This window comes from Lobosporangium transversale (assembly GCF_002105155.1).
Source record: "Lobosporangium transversale strain NRRL 3116 chromosome Unknown BCR41scaffold_47, whole genome shotgun sequence".
Classification (NCBI taxonomy): Eukaryota; Fungi; Mortierellomycota; class Mortierellomycetes; order Mortierellales; family Mortierellaceae; genus Lobosporangium; species Lobosporangium transversale.
The window spans coordinates 317108-332743 of record NW_019029025.1 but is presented as its reverse complement, the minus strand read 5'-3'; the positions used below and the strand labels follow the sequence as shown (position 1 = coordinate 332743).

The following is a 15636-nucleotide window of genomic DNA, read 5'->3' as shown; positions in this document are numbered from 1 at the left end:
GTTGTTCATACGGAAGTGGCCTCTTCATAGTCGTAAGAACAAATCCCTCTCTAGCCACTTCGAAGTTCCCCTGTGGTCTAGGGGGCTCATCATCATCATCATCTTGATCTTTCGACGACTTGACATTCTGGACCATGCCTTGATAGAGGCGAAATTCCTGCACAGCTTCATATATTGTGGAGTGGTTTTTGAGGAGATGGTTTTTTCGTGATCTGCCGCCCCTAACTTCTTGTACTTTATGCCACACTTTACCCCGAGACTGTTCTTAACCTGGCATTCGAAGAAGCCAGATGCATCTGTATTATAGAAATGTCCAAGGATACTAGACTTGCGTATGGACTTATGTATTGGGACTTGTGCCAAAGGCTTTTGTGAGGCGGGCGCGTCGTCGCACCGTTCGGGCGAAGGTAAAACGCCAAGTTCAAGCGATTCATATAGCGTGTACCATGTCTCCGATGCTCCATGACTGGTACGTAGGTTAGGTCGACGCTGCTCCAAAGCTTCAGCTTCAGCTGCAAGCAGGGTTGCTTATGGGTTGTCAAAAGATAAAGGATAGGCTAAATCTCGTGAGATCTGAGGAAGTCCACGAAAAGAGGAGGACGATGAAGATGCCCGAGAGGTCTGGTGCAGGGAGATGGGCGACTTGGGCTGAACGCCATGCATATCTCTATGCCGTCCAGAGTACGATGAAGTAACTGAGGAGATAAGACCTAGGCTGTGGACTGCGATAATAATGAAAGCTCTCGGCCCTTTGTAGCGGTGGTAGTGGGGATTGTCGCGGAGCGCATAATGTGGATGTAGAGGGTGAGCCAAGAACATGGGATGCTGAGATTGAACGTAGGAATGACCTAGGTCTGGCAGGTTGAATAGGCAGTCCCTGATTTGTTGGAGGAGAAGGAGTCTTAGGATATCCTCGTTTGGCTTGGGCAGACCTGATGCTACTGGCGGCGACGCTGGCTTCGCTTCTTGAAGTCACTTGGGGCAACTGGCGTGTTTGCACTTCCTCGAACATAGACCTTGAACGCCCTTCGCGCGTCTTCACGCCCAAGACATTGTATTCTCCGCCAGAATGGTCAATATCGTTGCTTTGGTAAACATCAACTTGCTCTTGTTCGTGTCTGTCCTGACCACGACGCCATATATCACACTTCGCCTGCGCTTGCCGCTGGGCGCGTCGGTCGATGAGGCTCTCTGACTACAGAAGCATTGACGCGTACGGAAGAAGTCAGTAAAAAGGCTCGAAGCAAGGGATATCAAGTATTAACTAGCAACTAAGAGTCAAAGGTATAGACTTACAGGCGATCGCCTTCCAGAAAACCCGCTGTAATCATCGTCAGTCTCGAATTCGCACCTATTCTCGTTGAAAGTAGGGTCTTCGTCTAGATTTTCTGACTTCCTGGTTGAATGAGTGATATTCATCAAAGTCGTCGTTATTTTCTTCGCCATACTCTTCGTCATACTCTTCGTCATACTCTTCGCCATGCTCTTTGTCAAACAAGAAATTCTCACTCTTATCATTCATCGTTGAATAAAAAAAAGGAATTGCGTTTCAAGGTCAGGCAGACTGATTCAGGAAGAGGAATGGAAAGTGGGAGCATGAGAACAGAAAAAACTTTATTAAACAAAACAGGAATATGGACAAAAAAAGTTTTATCGTATATCGAGGGTTCTCTCCTCCACGAGGGGAACAAACTGTTTTATGTGGATTGAGTAAATGGGCTCAACATATTTAAAGATTGTTCCCTTTGTCTCTTTGCGAAGGCTGTTGCAAGAGAAGAATCTAGTACAATTGTATCAGTGTTACTTGGCGTCACAGACGATGATTATTGGTCTTTAAGATCTTTGAGATATAGAGATATAGAAGCCTAGCTATGGAAGTAGAAGTTGGCTTTGACTATATATAGTCAACATTAGTAATAAAGAGAAAGCAGAGGCAGAGATGCCGAGCATTTACTGAATTATTAAAGTACATGGCCGCTTTGTGAGACAAGATCAGACAAATAAAGTTAATCTGTCAACTGTTCGTGGTATTAAGCGTGTTTATAGGGATGATGCAGAAGGTTCTCTGAGAATTGAATGAGAATGAGAATGACAATGGCAATGGTAATGGTAATGGCAATGGTAATGGTAATGGCAATGGTAATGGTAGTGCGAAAAGAGAAGAAGCCTGTTATGCATGCAAATGATTGTGGATTTTTTTAAGCCTGTATGCTTTTTCTTCAGGTTAGCGCTGTTTGTGCAATAGGTTTGTGCTGTTTTCAGAACAGGTTCGCGCTGTTTTAGAAAAGGTTTGTGCTGTTTCAGAACAGGTTCATGCTGTTTCAGAACAGGTTCGCGCTGTTTGGGCAATCAGCTTGTGCTGTATGGGCAATCAGCTTGTGCTGTATGGGCAATCAGCTTGTGCTGTATGGGCAATCAGCTTGTGCTGTATGGGCAATAGGTTTGTGCTCGTTTTCTTCCAGCACGTGCTGGAAACCAAAACATCACGCCCTTTCTCTTCAGGCTCAGATCTCTGAGTGCAGGCCCCCCTGAAAGAAAAGTAAGAAAAGTAAAAGAATGAGTAAAAGAAAAGTAAATAATAAGTATATATATTTCCAGTAAATATCAGTAAAACAAAAGTATATTTTCAGTATATTTCTAGTAAATATCAGTAAAACAAAAGTATATTTTCAGTAAATATCAGCAAAACAAAAGTAAGTAAAAAGTATATTTTCAGTAAGTACTTACTGATTTTTACTCGAAATATACTTTTTTTTTACCAATGTTTAAGTAAAAATTTACTGAAAAAAACTTCAAGTACGAATGTTCAGTACATCAGTACAGGTCACTGGTTTAAACTTCTTGGACTACACTTTAGATGCCACATGCGCAAGCACTTCCCACCAGTTTTTTTTTTTTTTTTTTCAAAACATTTTTTAGATCAGTATGGAAGATGACTCGGTAATATACCTCAGCAAAAAAGAAACCAAGATGGAGATAGAGAATAATAGAGATAGACACTTGTTTATTTTTAGTCTGGGTAGAAGAAGGTGAAAGTTGGGAAATGTGGTGGTATCGTGATGACATGGTTTTGATTTTTGTTGGTTGATTTTTATTGCTGATTGATCCTTGCTGATTTTTTTTGTTTACATCTTTGGCATGCAAATCGAGAGGCCGGAACACCGACGTTGCTCCTACGCACCATAACTGTGGTCTCATATGGGTGGCAAGAATCCAATAGCCGGCTGTTTTCTTTTCATAGGAACTGGATCTGGCCTGCCCATGAGTTGATGAAAGCTAAATTGGCAAATTTGCCCGTTCTACGGCCTAAGTGATAGATAATAAAAAGTGTCTGCAAGAGCAAGCCACAATTGCCTTTCAGCACGTGCATGTACCTCACCATACATGGCTTCTATGCCAGACACCAATAAAATGCATCAATTATATCAATAATTCAAAGTTCCAAAACAGATGTTTACTTTCATCAAAAAAAAAAAATAGGAAGGCTCCACTTATTCCACTCGCATTTCTTGACATCCATCAAATCGATTTTTTCCATCCCTTGCTCATTACCGTTCGCATTTACACATTGTCTCCATCTTATAGTCATCCTTCTGTTTACTTGCTGTCCGGTATCACAGCCTAACCATATTAAGAGAGTATTGGGAGCCAACCATGACCGGCTCCAGCCAGCAGCAGCCGCAGGTTGTGCCTTACATCACTGACTCGAAGCAGCAGATGTCATACATGCCTCCACCGCATTCGTTCCTTAGTCCAATGGGACATGTCTCTGACACAAACAAAGGCAGTGCTGACAATAATGGTGCGGCTACCGGAAATACCATCTTGCCATCCGGCAATAACGCCGGGTCACATCCCAAATCACCATCCATTACTGTGGCCGCCCCCAGCACAACTTCAGGAATCAGTAATACCAATAGCAATAGCAATAGCAACAGCAATAACAACCCTAACGTCAGCACTCCCGAGCCACTTCCTCCGTCGTCTTCTTTTTCTGCTTCTCGCTTTTTCAACTCTTCTTCTTCTACTTCCTCATCGGACCCAATTGCTGCTCGTTTGGCTGCTCACGGCAGGCGCTTACTCTCCTCTTCTTCTTCTATACCCACAACATCTTTCAGTGCCACCACCACTCCAATCACTCCCACGTTTCCCCCTAGTGCCATTGCTTCTACCACTGCCACACCGTCTACTAACACCTCTACTCTTGAAAACACATCTAAAACCCACTCGAGAGGCGATCGCTCCATCACCAATCTAGCATCCATGACCAACGAGGAATATCAATCAGATTATGGTGCTGACACTTATCCCGAGTCCACGAACAACAGTAATAACGATAATAGTAGTAGCACTCGTACTAGCAATTCTACATCAAATGGATATAGGTTTGACTCTGGTTCAATCTCACAGCGCTTCAATCATGATATGATCACCGGTGAAGAAGATACGACTGGTCCATGTGAAGAGGATGATTTTGGAGTCCATATCTCGTTTGTGTTTGCAAACGAGAAACGATTCAGCGATTTTCATGCACTATTTCGAAGTGTCCCAGATGATGAGAAACTGATCGAAGGTAAAATATAACAAGTGCATCACGCTTACTCGGGAGTTGTCCTAAAAACCAGGTTTTTCTTCCAAAGCTTGCTACTTCATAGTCTAGATTAAATATTATTACTCAAGATTTGACATTGGTTTGAGATTCAAAAGCAGGAGGAACTGGTTTGGTATTTTATTTTATTTTTATTTTTGCTTTTATTTTTACGTCCAGTTACATTGTTCTAGAGGCATAGGAGAGAGCAGCCATAATTCTTTCATGTATCCATGTATCACAAATATGAGGTCGCGTGAAATGTGGCGTGGTGTTGCCGAGTTCTTTTCATTGAGTAAAAAAAACCTTGAAGACAGGTCGATAAAAAAAAAAAAAAAAAAAAAAAAAAAGCAGGGGAAAATGAATAATGGGCTGTTTTTTTTTTTTTTTTTTTTTTTTTTTTTTTTCCTGGCGCATGGCCCAAAGAGCAATGTTTGCAATCAATTATTTCTTGGCATTAGTGAGGCTATTGATTGATACGCAAAAAAAGGAGGTCAATATCGTATGTTCTTTGGCTTTCATCTCATGATAATTTTGTACTTCATCTTACTTTGGTATAGATTATGGATGTGCCTTACAGAAAGAAATCCTAGTTCAAGGTCGCCTTTACATCAGCGAAAATCATGTCTGCTTTAATGCCAATATCTTTGGCTGGGTCACCAATGTAAATTATTTAATATGATCACAGCTCAACTCTCGAATGAATTGCAAACCAAGGATCAATGATTTCTCAATTTTTTTTTTTTTTTTTTTTTTGGTTATTTTAATATCTAGTTAGTCATCGCATTCTCCGAGATTACAGCAATCGAGAAGAGGATGACAGCCTTTGTGATCCCTAATGCTATCAGTATCGTTACTGCGACTAATACAAAGGGTCACTTCTTTGCGTCGTTTCTTTCTCGTGATACCGCTCACGATCTGTTGATGGCAGCCTGGAGAAAATCATTTCCTTGTGCAGCAAACGCTTGTGCAGCCAGTAACAACAATGGCAATAGCATGCATCGTCAGAACCGATCTCTTCTCGGTGTTAATGATGATGACGATAGTAATGACGCCCAATCATTTATCTCATCTCGAGGCAATACCGATTCTCGAAAGAATCGTCATCGACGCTCCTTCTCAAACGCTTCACAAACCTGGACGGGTGATGAAACCAATGGCAAGGAAGACTATTGGGGCGAAGATGATGGTACAAGTAATACTGGTGTTCGTCGACGAGGATCTAAAAAAGGTGTCAGAAAGTTGATCAAAGGTGAATGATTCGACTGCTACCCAACGTTTTATGATCGCTTTGGAAGTCTAAACTTCATGGCAAAGCTATTGTGCATTGCAATATACCTTTTTTTCTCTCTCTCTTTTTCCTTCTCACATATCCACATGCCTAATTATTAACTTTTCATAGCCTTATGTTTCTTTAGATGTTATTGCACCTGGTAATCCTGATGAGGAACAACGGAATGGTAAAACTTCATCGATAGTTTTTTTTGTGTCATTCTACTTTTTTGACTGGCCTTCTAACTGACTTTTTTTTTTTTTTTTTTTTTTTTTTTCTTCTAGGCTCCCTGTCGGCTAATAGTACCAACGGCAAGAGACCTCGTGTACGCTCAGTATCAGAACTACCGCCACGTCCTTCTATGTTTGAGGGAACAGGGGATCGCGAATCGGCTCCGGCTGTTCGGTCATCATTTGATGATGATCCTTTGGGCTCCTCAGTGCAGCGACCAGATTTGACTCGCACTGGAGACAATGGAGGAACCAAAATGAAATTGTCATCCACTCAACCTTCAGCTACATCCTCTTTTCAGACACCAACTACGTGTAGATGCTCAAAGGATGGTCGACATTATTCTAACACCTACATGTCAGAAACCTACCCTGGTACTGTTCGGGCCATATGGAAACTACTCTTTGACTCAGACTTTAACAAAAGTTTTTTAACCTCAGAAGCTATGAAGGGAGCAGACGTTCAGGATGAACCTTGGCAAAAATCCACTGACGATACTTTAACAAAAACAACACGATATACCAAATGGCTTGGTATGCCCATTGGTCCCAAGACTGCAAAAGCTATACTGACAGATGTCTGTGAGCACAAGAATTTTGATGAGTATACGACAACAGTGACAACGACTTCAACACCAGACGTTCCCTCTGGGGGATGCTTCACAACTAAAGTGAGGACTTGTATTACATGGGCAGGTCCAACTCAAGTGCAGGTAGTAGTGACTGGGGGAGTTGAATTCACAAAAAGTAGCTGGATCAAGGGTCAAATTGAGAAGGGTGCAGCAGAAGGACTAACGGCTCATTACACGGAGCTGAACAAGTGTATACGCAAACATATTGCAGCCAACCCAAAGAGCTTTGGCGGTTCTGGTGATGGCACATCACTTTCAACAAAGTCTACAAATATATCTTCCTCTGCACTTGGACCGCCATCCAAGGAGTACGGAAAGGGGAAAGAAGGAGGGCAGTCTCCAAACTTGAGATCAGATGGCTCTCTTCGCTCAGAACAAGAAACCAAAGGAGGTGATTCCCAGTTAAAGGTCAATGGTTCAGCAGCTGGCTTGTCATCATCATCACGTTCCTCGACAAGCGTCTGGTCTACGTTATCGAAAGCCATGGAGTGGGATCAGGGTGCAGTCTCATACTTGACGTTCATCTTGATCTTGGTGGTCGTCATGTTGGTCAACATTTATATCTCGTTTCAAATTTCCAATGTCAGCTCTCAAATCGAAAGGATCCAGAACAACGCTCGGCATCCATATCATCATCCTCCTCCTCCTCCTCCAAACTATCACGATAGCTATGCTATGTCATCTGCATTTACAAAGTCGTCTCCAGCTGGATCTGGGGCATCAAGGACGCGGCGCTCAAGAGAGGCAGAGCTGGATGCTTTTGAGGCAGAGGAGATGTACATGAGGAACCAAGAGGATGTCATGTGGGCATGGCTGACTGAGAGAGAGGAACGCCATCAACAATATCGAAATACAAGAGATGGGTGGTTGAATGAACAGGTGGCCTGGAGACCAGAACCAGAAGCTCAAAGGAACCCATCACAACAGCAACCGCAACAGCAACAGCAATATAGACATTCAGAGTTGACTGAAATGGAAATTAAGCTGCAAACACGAATCAATGATCTTCAGGAGCAACTCTTGGCTTTGGAAAAGCAAGCAAACCTGAATAAGGCCGAAGTGCGTACGGCCGATTAGAATCTGTCTTAGGCATAGATAAAGATAACTTTTTTTTTTTTTTTTTTTTTTTTTTTGACAGGTTTTGTTATGGTAGTTTTAAAGAAGAGTGGCTAAACCTCATGCTCGCTCGACAATCCTCAGAGACGTAAATATATATATAAATATTTGTGCATGAATATATTGATTTTTTGTAAAGCGAAGATTGATGGGGTATTGTAATCAATGCTGATTAAATAAATTAAACACGGCTTGTTGACTTATTTAAAGGGATACAAACTTCGTGTCAAAAAGATATTCAGATGGGTTCTCTCATGAGAATCTTGAAGTGCACAATCAAGTGTGGTATAATAAAAGAAAAAGCACAAAAGCAAAAAAAATCTCCAGCTGAAACAAATGTTTAGTTTAGCATCAGCAGCTTAGGCTATTGTACTTCAGTAAGAGTAAAGACAAGTTTCGGTATTCTTGACGTTTCTATGGGAGAGCTCGATATCTTCAAGCGCAAGGGTTATGAGACAACCTCAGCCCTAATGCCATGTTTATTGTTTATTATCTATTGGCGAAGATGTATCTTACCCGCCAATTGCTATCTTTTTTGATCTTCACACCCCCTGACACCCTCGGGCGAGGACGTCAATGTCAAAATCTAATTGAATTAGTATGTATTTTAGACATTTTAATATATCGACATCATTTTACTAGCCCATTATTTCATTATTTCATAAACAGAATTTGGGCTTTAGTCTTACGGTTTTGAACATAAAATTTTTGCCCATCTATTTCATATTTTGAATCAATTGGAAATGCGGCATTTTTTTTCACCAGTAAGGTCGTCTTCAGTCCGGGCATGAGTCCCACTACGGACAATGTCAGAAATATATAAAAAAAAAAATCGCGCATCTCCATCCTAATGATTTATTATTGCTTTTTTCTTTCAACTAGATCGTCCGTTACTTTCATTCCTCTTTTTTATTCTCTCTCTCTCTCTTTCTCTTTCTCTTTCTCTCTTTCTCTCTCTCTTCTACTCATCCTTTATTGCTCATCACCTTTTATAATTCATATTATTGTCCACTCTTAGCTCAATACATAAATGTTTTTTCTTTGGACTTGAAAATACTCATCTCTGCTTATTATTACTGCAACCTTCTCGGATTCTGACATTTGACATCTCACTGGACCAGACATCCCTGTCACTTTTTCTCTCACCTTCACACATTTTGAAACACCTGTCACTTTGTGCTCCTTGTCAGTCAGTCTCAGTCTCATCTGATCCAATGCTACAACGAATGGCCTTTGTGCCCATTGTCCTCTTCAACGAACTCAGCCCCTCCAACTCTGTTTTCTCCTCCAGATACGATTCCGCACATGTTACGACTGCCTCTCCGAACCATTCAGGGTTAACAGTCTCATCGGAACTGGAGGCAGGGACAGGGATAGAGGCAGCAGCAGAGATAACAGAGACTATTGGTCCTACTCATCCTACTTCTCGTCAACACCCACACCCCTCGTCCTCGTTAAAATCCTCAACTCATTCACAGCAAGCTGAAGATGATGGGAGACGTATGGAGGAAAGAAAGCAACAGGAAAAGGGAAATGAGATGGAAAAAGAAGCTGATGAAGATATACACATGGATGTAGAAATGCAAGAGAACATTGACAAACATGACAGCAACAATAATGCTGGCTTTGCTTCTATTGTGGATAGTGAGAACCGGAACCAAAGAGAGCCTTCATTATCATTATCTCCATTACCTATGGTTGATATCAAGAAGAAGTCTAGAAACGATATCCCTTCGGCTTCTTCACTATCATCGTCATCATCCTTCATATCTCCTCCTTCATCCTATTCTTCCAACTCATCATCCTCAATCGATGTCCTAGCAAAGACCTTGTCGCCCGCAAGAGTGGATATGCATCGTAAAAAGGTTCAGCGAATGTTGCAACAAAACAGTCTTCTTTGGTGGGAGCTCGTCAGATACACCCGCAATCTCGAAAAGAAGGAACGTGAAAGAGAATTAGAACTGGAACGAGAATCAGAGCTGGAGATGAACTTGGATTCGGACAGGGACAGGGACAGGGGCAACAGCAAAGTCCCCGATACTAGGACGACATACTATTATCATCATCATCACCATCATCACCACCACCCATCACTACCTCCTTTACATCCTCAACAACAAACTCTCAGCACTTCCAAAAGTTTATCATCTATCAAATCTAGTCGGAGTCGACCTCGTCCATATGATTATCCAGTTCACGATAACAGCAATGCTGGAGAGCAGAGTAACTATCAGAGTCAGACACATGCGCAATCAAAAGGACAGTATCGCTCAAGGCAACAGACTGAAGTTGGAGACCATGCAAATTATGAACAGCAATCCACTTCATCATATCATTTGGGTCGTGACCAGTTCCTTGATGATCCTAAGGAGCAGGATCGTAGGATTTTAACTAGGCAACACTCTAGAACAACATCTGCTGCCGCTGCTGCTGCTGTGACAGCAGGAATGACAAACAGAACAACTTATGTCACTTCTCATACACCTTCCCCTACGTCTTCTCCTTCATTTATTCATACTCCTTTTGACACATCAATCAATAAAGAGACGCCAGAAGCTCGTTCTCGAGAGGATGAACTAATACCATCACAACGGCAGTCCTCTTCATATCAGCATCGTGAACATCATCAGCAACAATCATTTCCTCGGTCTTTACAAAACTATCAGCAAAATCAGAATCAGAGTCATGATCCATATCATTCACGGCTACAATCATCCTCAATGGATCATTCTAGATCCAGAGGAGGTGGAGGTGCTGGTGGAGGATCTAGGCTTGAACAGGGCTCCACGAAGCCTTCACACACCGACGGTGGATCATATGGACTATTACCATCGCCATTGACATCAAATGGTATACATTCATCGGGGCCATCTTCTACTTCCTCGTCACCTAGGTCAAGAGAACCTTCCTCAACCTCTGTGTCTGCTTCAGGATATTCACATTCGCAATCTCAGCAGTATCAATCTCATAATTACCAACAGCGATCATCCTATCAACCACTCTCCCATGAAGTTGGAGCAGGATCAGCTTCGAATCGATCATCGAGTCAGATCCATCGCGGTAGCACCTCTTCCTCTCGCTTCGAGATGTCTCCACAACAGCATCATTACAGCCATCGCCACCATCAGGTGATGCCATCACCTAGACACCCACATAATTTGGAGCCTTTACCTCACCCCACCCCGGTGAAGCCCGCATCCTATGCTACTGCTACTGCGGCGCCACCCTCGGGAAGATCACGATCACCTTCAGCCGATTTAGGACATACATATGACTCTAAAAATGCCATCGGCACTGCTAGTAGCAACAGCAATAGCACCTACGCCCCTGCCCCAACCTCTACAGAGCTTAATGCCAACGACACAAACAACACTAGTGCTACTGGAGTCAACAGTAACGCCAATGGCAATAACAACCAAAGCAGTAATAACAATAGTAATAATAACACTAATAATCTTGATTCCAACAGGAAACGTCGAGGAAATCTTCCCAAATCTGTGACATCCGTTTTGAAATCATGGCTCGTTCAAAATGCCATTCACCCCTATCCCACAGAAGAAGAAAAGATGCGTCTTTCCGAAGCAACTCAGCTATCAATGAACCAAATCAGTAATTGGTTCATCAATGCTCGGCGACGTATCTTACAGCCTATTTTGGTCGAAGCGGCTGCAGCAGCCGTAGCAGGGACAGATGCACCCATGGAGAATGTGCTGATTGTGAGAAAGGGCAAAGGCTCAAGAATGCAGGTGGAAATGGAAGGTGTTGTTGCTACTACCACAAGCGACGCAAATAGCACGAGCAGTGCTAACCATTCAACTCAACCGAGCCATCATGAAACAGAAGATGGACACGCTTCCTCCTCCAGTAGTACTCATCAAGACCAGAGTCACAGTCAGATTCAGAGTCAGAACCATGGTCAGAATCAAAGCCAGAATTGAAATCAGACTTGACAACATTTAAAAAGGATGGTCCTTTGTCCAATAAACTACATCAATTGCTCGCTTTTTCAAAAAAAAAAAAAAAAAAAAAAAAAATGCTACCTATTTATTCGTAAGCTGCTGGATCATATGGCTCCCAGCCATCATTGCCATCGGAGCCGAATGCCCGATCTTCGTCTTCATCGTCATCCGTGTAATACTCCTCGTCGCCACTCTCCAGTCCTCCTAACATAGAATTCACTAGTTCTTGTGTTTCTTGGTGTGTTAATGGTGGCATCTCGGTATTAGTGATATTCTCACCGCCTGTAGCCTGACCCCTTGGCCCAAATCCAAGCAAACGCATCACTTCTGTCAATGACTGAAGCACAGATACATTTTCGGCTAGGTCTCCAGCTGCTCTCTCCGCCATATTGTCTCCTGCTCTGTCGTGCGGGCCACTGGCATTCTCTTGAGCATCCTCTGCTGTTGCTGTGGAAGCTGTAGCTGCATCATCCACAGCTGTATCTGGTGTAGCTGCAGTTGCTTCCAACGGTGGCGTCTGACCTGGGAAAGCACCAGGAAGAGCTCCATCGGGCTGAGCATGGGTCCCGATCCTTGCTCTCAGCATTTGAACTGCATCCGCTATCTGCCTTAGCTGTGCCTCCTGCAGCTCTCCAGCTTCACCACCAGCACCAGCATTGTTTCCTCGAAGGTCAGGTAATCCGCCCGCTCGTAGTCGACGGACAACCTCTTCCAAGACACTCTGTGCAGCGTCGCGAGCGCCACCCATCAATCCACCTGAACGTCGTTGCGCCTCAAATCGTTCCTCATATACATTTCGAGATCCTGGGGGTGGCAAAGGGTCATACATATGTGACGTAGCAGTAACAATCTCCTGTGGCAAAAAACGTGCAAGTGCATTGTACTCTGAAACCAAGACATGTCGACACACTCGAAGCGAAATAGCATAAGGATTAGATGGAGATGAGGACGATTGCTGCAAAGCTGAAAACTCGGGCGCATCGGACTCTAATGTCCCATCGAAGCTGTAGCTTAAAGGAGCTTTAGTCTTTGTAGCAGCGGTCTTGTATTTTGAAAGAAGAACTTCGGCATCCTTAACATCAGGATCATTTTGATTCTTGAAGCGTGATTGAACACAGACTTTAATGTTGGATTTGAGCCATGAGATTACCTATTGAAAAAAAAAAAAAAAAAAAAAAAAATGAATAATGGGCATAGTTAAAAAAAAATAGAACTGACATCTACAATTCGCCATTGTCAAACAAGCGCATCAACTGCGTCTTTTTTTTTTCTTACTTCAGGTTCTTTCCAAAGAGCATGATTTCTCAACACAAAGAGATTGATATAGAGATCTAGGACCTTGGGAAGACTAAAAAGTTGAGAATTTTTTTTTTTTTTAAAAAAAAAAAAAAAAAAAAAAAAAAAATTACAGTTATTACCATGGAAAACGATAATATCATCCTCTAATAAACTGCAACCTATAGAACTTCTCATACTCTTGTGCAGGATAAAATGCTGGCTCGCCTGCTGTTTCTGCATCCACGCTGAAGTTGCCTTGGTCCGCCAAAAGAAGAACTGCTGTCGGGAACATGATGATAGATCTCTGCAGCATCTCAGAACTCTGCTGGTGAGTAGTATCCCCTTGTGCAGACTCCATATGAAAGTGAGCCATTGCGATGGAATACAAAAAGTTGGGCATACGATCAAGCCCATGATCCTCCTTCAATCTTTCGTATAACTTCACCATATATGTGTATTCATGCGCCTTCAAAGAATAAAAGTCAATGGATAGCAGCGATCCAAGCTCATCATATACGGGATCAAGGCTGAGAAGCAGTTTGTTGAATTCAAATGCTGTCCTCCAACAACCACGTCGGCCCAAAAACTGAATGTGGCGATGAAGGGCGAGGAAAAATGATCGGTTCTCGACTTCCATGAAACTCAAACGCACTGATCCTGATGCAATATTAAACAAACTGTGAAAGCTCTTTTCAAAGGCAAAAAGTGCTTGTTCTATATAGAGATAGCGTCAAAGTAAAATAAATATTAGGAATGTCTTTCGAAGCAAAGCATTTCTTGTACAAGCTTTCGACACATTGAAGTCTATCCTTCTATACCGATGAATTCGCCTGCAAGAGCATTATCGCCATTATGTCTGCTAACCTCTGAAAGCTGGAGCAAACTATCGATGTGGAAAGGACTCTCCCGGAGAAGCGCCACCAAATTATTCGGATCTAAGAAAAGAATAAAATAAAATTAAAGCATTAAAAAAGTTTTTATCCTTCTTTCTTGTAAATTGTTCGAACAATAAAACATAGTAATGTAGCTCTCTAGCTTTACCATAAGATGCAACAGCCGCCAAGAACTTGAGTTGTGTTTTTTGATAGTACTCTGAATGAACAATCTTGAATGTTGTCACGTTCTCTTTTTGATCAGTATCCACGATCTCCATGCTCAACCCAGAAGCCTTGCGGACAGGCCATGTGTTTCTGGGTTGCGCCAGAAGAGACCTCTTTGCCACTTTAGCATAGCGACGGTCCTTAATCTCTGAATTAACGACACGAGCTCCAAACATCTTTTTCATTTCTGCATCTGCATCCAAGAAACGTGTATCCACAGCCAAGAGTTGCTTTAGAGGTGTAACAGCAGGTTGTTGAGATGATCCAGCACCTGATGTAGCAGACCCTAGTCTATTTTATATAAATTAGAGACGATAAAGGAAGGAAAGTTTAATTATTATTTTTTTCCCCTACATCTGATACCCTAGGCACTTAAATACTTACTGTTTGTTCATCTGCTCTAGACTTTTTTCAAATTCTTCAATGCTCATATCCTCAACGGACTTGGCAACAGCTTTACCCTTCTTTTTGTTTTTGTTCTTGGTTTTGGGTATTGAGCTCTGTACATTAGTGCTTTGCCGTTTCTGTTTCTCCTGATCGCTGTTAGTGGCATTATCTTCCTGTACTTCTTTCAGAGCATCGAATGGGTTCTCAGAGGCATCTGCTGCCTTTTTCTTCTTTTTCTTGTTCTTCTTTTTATTAGAGGTCGTGACAACCGGGGTAAGGACCTAGCCAAAAGAAAACAAAAAAATTAGATTCACCAAGAAAGATCAAGATGCTCCAAAAACTGAAAGCCAAAACCCAATTGAGCAATCTACCTCTGGTTGCTTTTCTTCATCCTCGGACGCCGAGTCGCTCTCTTGGTCGTTTTCAATCAGCTTTAATATAGATGAAGGAACAATAAACAAATAAGTTAAGACATGCAGCTTCTAAGACTCCTTTTTTTTTTTTTTTTTTTTTTTTTTTTTCCTTTCCTTAGGATTATTTATCTAAAGCCATCTTTACCAAAGCAAACAAGTTCCTAGCTGGCGGTCTTTTGATATCATAGTCGTCCTCCCCTTCTTCTTCTTCGTCTTCTTCATTATCAGACACGTCACGGTTGCTATCGTCGTTGAGGCTCCTCCTATCCTTTGCAGCGCCTGTCTGATCATGTCGATTATTGTTTTCTTTGTTTGTAGACTTGCTATTATTGTCGAGGACTTCCTTTAATGGCGCAGGTCCGTTGGAATCGCGGAGTAGATTTTTCATGGCGCGGCTTGACATGGTGAGTAGAAAAAAAAAAAAAAAAAAAAAAAAAAAAGCGAGAACGTGTCGAAGTAGGGTTTAAATAGTCTATTGATGGAGTTGAGCCAGTTTTGCTGCGGCGTAAGCAGAGAAAGGGAAAGAGAGGAGAATGAGAATGTGGACTGGAGAAAGTACGGGCGCTGATCAGAATGGAGCTTCTGGAGGAGCCAAATGTGACTGCGTTCATTACACTGCCAGGAAAGTTGAATGTTTTTGTTTTTTTGTCGGATCTCATC

General features: G+C 42.3%; 5 protein-coding genes across 5 annotated transcripts; 2 read left to right on the top strand and 3 right to left on the bottom strand.

The window, feature by feature from the left end:
- Window positions 1-4425: 4425 nt before the first annotated feature.
- BCR41DRAFT_311803 (GRAM domain-domain-containing protein) lies at window positions 4426-6930 on the top strand (the record flags this gene model as incomplete). Its single annotated transcript, XM_022021055.1, has 4 exons — window positions 4426-4573; window positions 5149-5252; window positions 5363-5633; window positions 6341-6930. Coding segments are annotated over 4 exons (1113 nt in total), but the record flags the coding sequence as incomplete, so codon positions are not given.
- Window positions 6931-9025: 2095 nt separating this feature from the next.
- Window positions 9026-10170, bottom strand: BCR41DRAFT_374207 (hypothetical protein; the record flags this gene model as incomplete). Its single annotated transcript, XM_022026851.1, has 4 exons — window positions 9026-9240; window positions 9532-9622; window positions 9761-9892; window positions 10012-10170. 4 exons carry the CDS (start codon window positions 10168-10170, stop codon window positions 9026-9028), a joined length of 597 nt encoding a protein of 198 aa, XP_021877444.1.
- Window positions 10171-10374: 204 nt separating this feature from the next.
- Window positions 10375-10977, bottom strand: BCR41DRAFT_374206 (hypothetical protein; the record flags this gene model as incomplete). Its single annotated transcript, XM_022026850.1, has 3 exons — window positions 10375-10569; window positions 10643-10788; window positions 10815-10977. 3 exons carry the CDS (start codon window positions 10975-10977, stop codon window positions 10375-10377), a joined length of 504 nt encoding a protein of 167 aa, XP_021877443.1.
- A 329-nt stretch (window positions 10978-11306) lies between these two features.
- BCR41DRAFT_278376 (homeobox KN domain-domain-containing protein) lies at window positions 11307-11492 on the top strand (the record flags this gene model as incomplete). The annotated part of the gene is made up of 1 exon (XM_022020202.1): window positions 11307-11492. A coding segment is annotated over one exon (186 nt), but the record flags the coding sequence as incomplete, so codon positions are not given.
- Window positions 11493-11874: 382 nt separating this feature from the next.
- Window positions 11875-15397, bottom strand: BCR41DRAFT_341037 (transcriptional repressor TCF25-domain-containing protein). The gene is made up of 8 exons (XM_022022225.1): window positions 15122-15397; window positions 14935-14994; window positions 14561-14844; window positions 14118-14467; window positions 13895-14011; window positions 13274-13790; window positions 13074-13146; window positions 11875-12948 (listed from the first exon to the last, which is right to left on the bottom strand). The coding sequence occupies exons 1-8, from the start codon at window positions 15377-15379 to the stop codon at window positions 11884-11886; spliced, it is 2724 nt and encodes a 907-aa protein (XP_021877441.1). The 5' UTR covers window positions 15380-15397; the 3' UTR covers window positions 11875-11883.
- Between the last annotated feature and the right edge of the window lie 239 nt (window positions 15398-15636).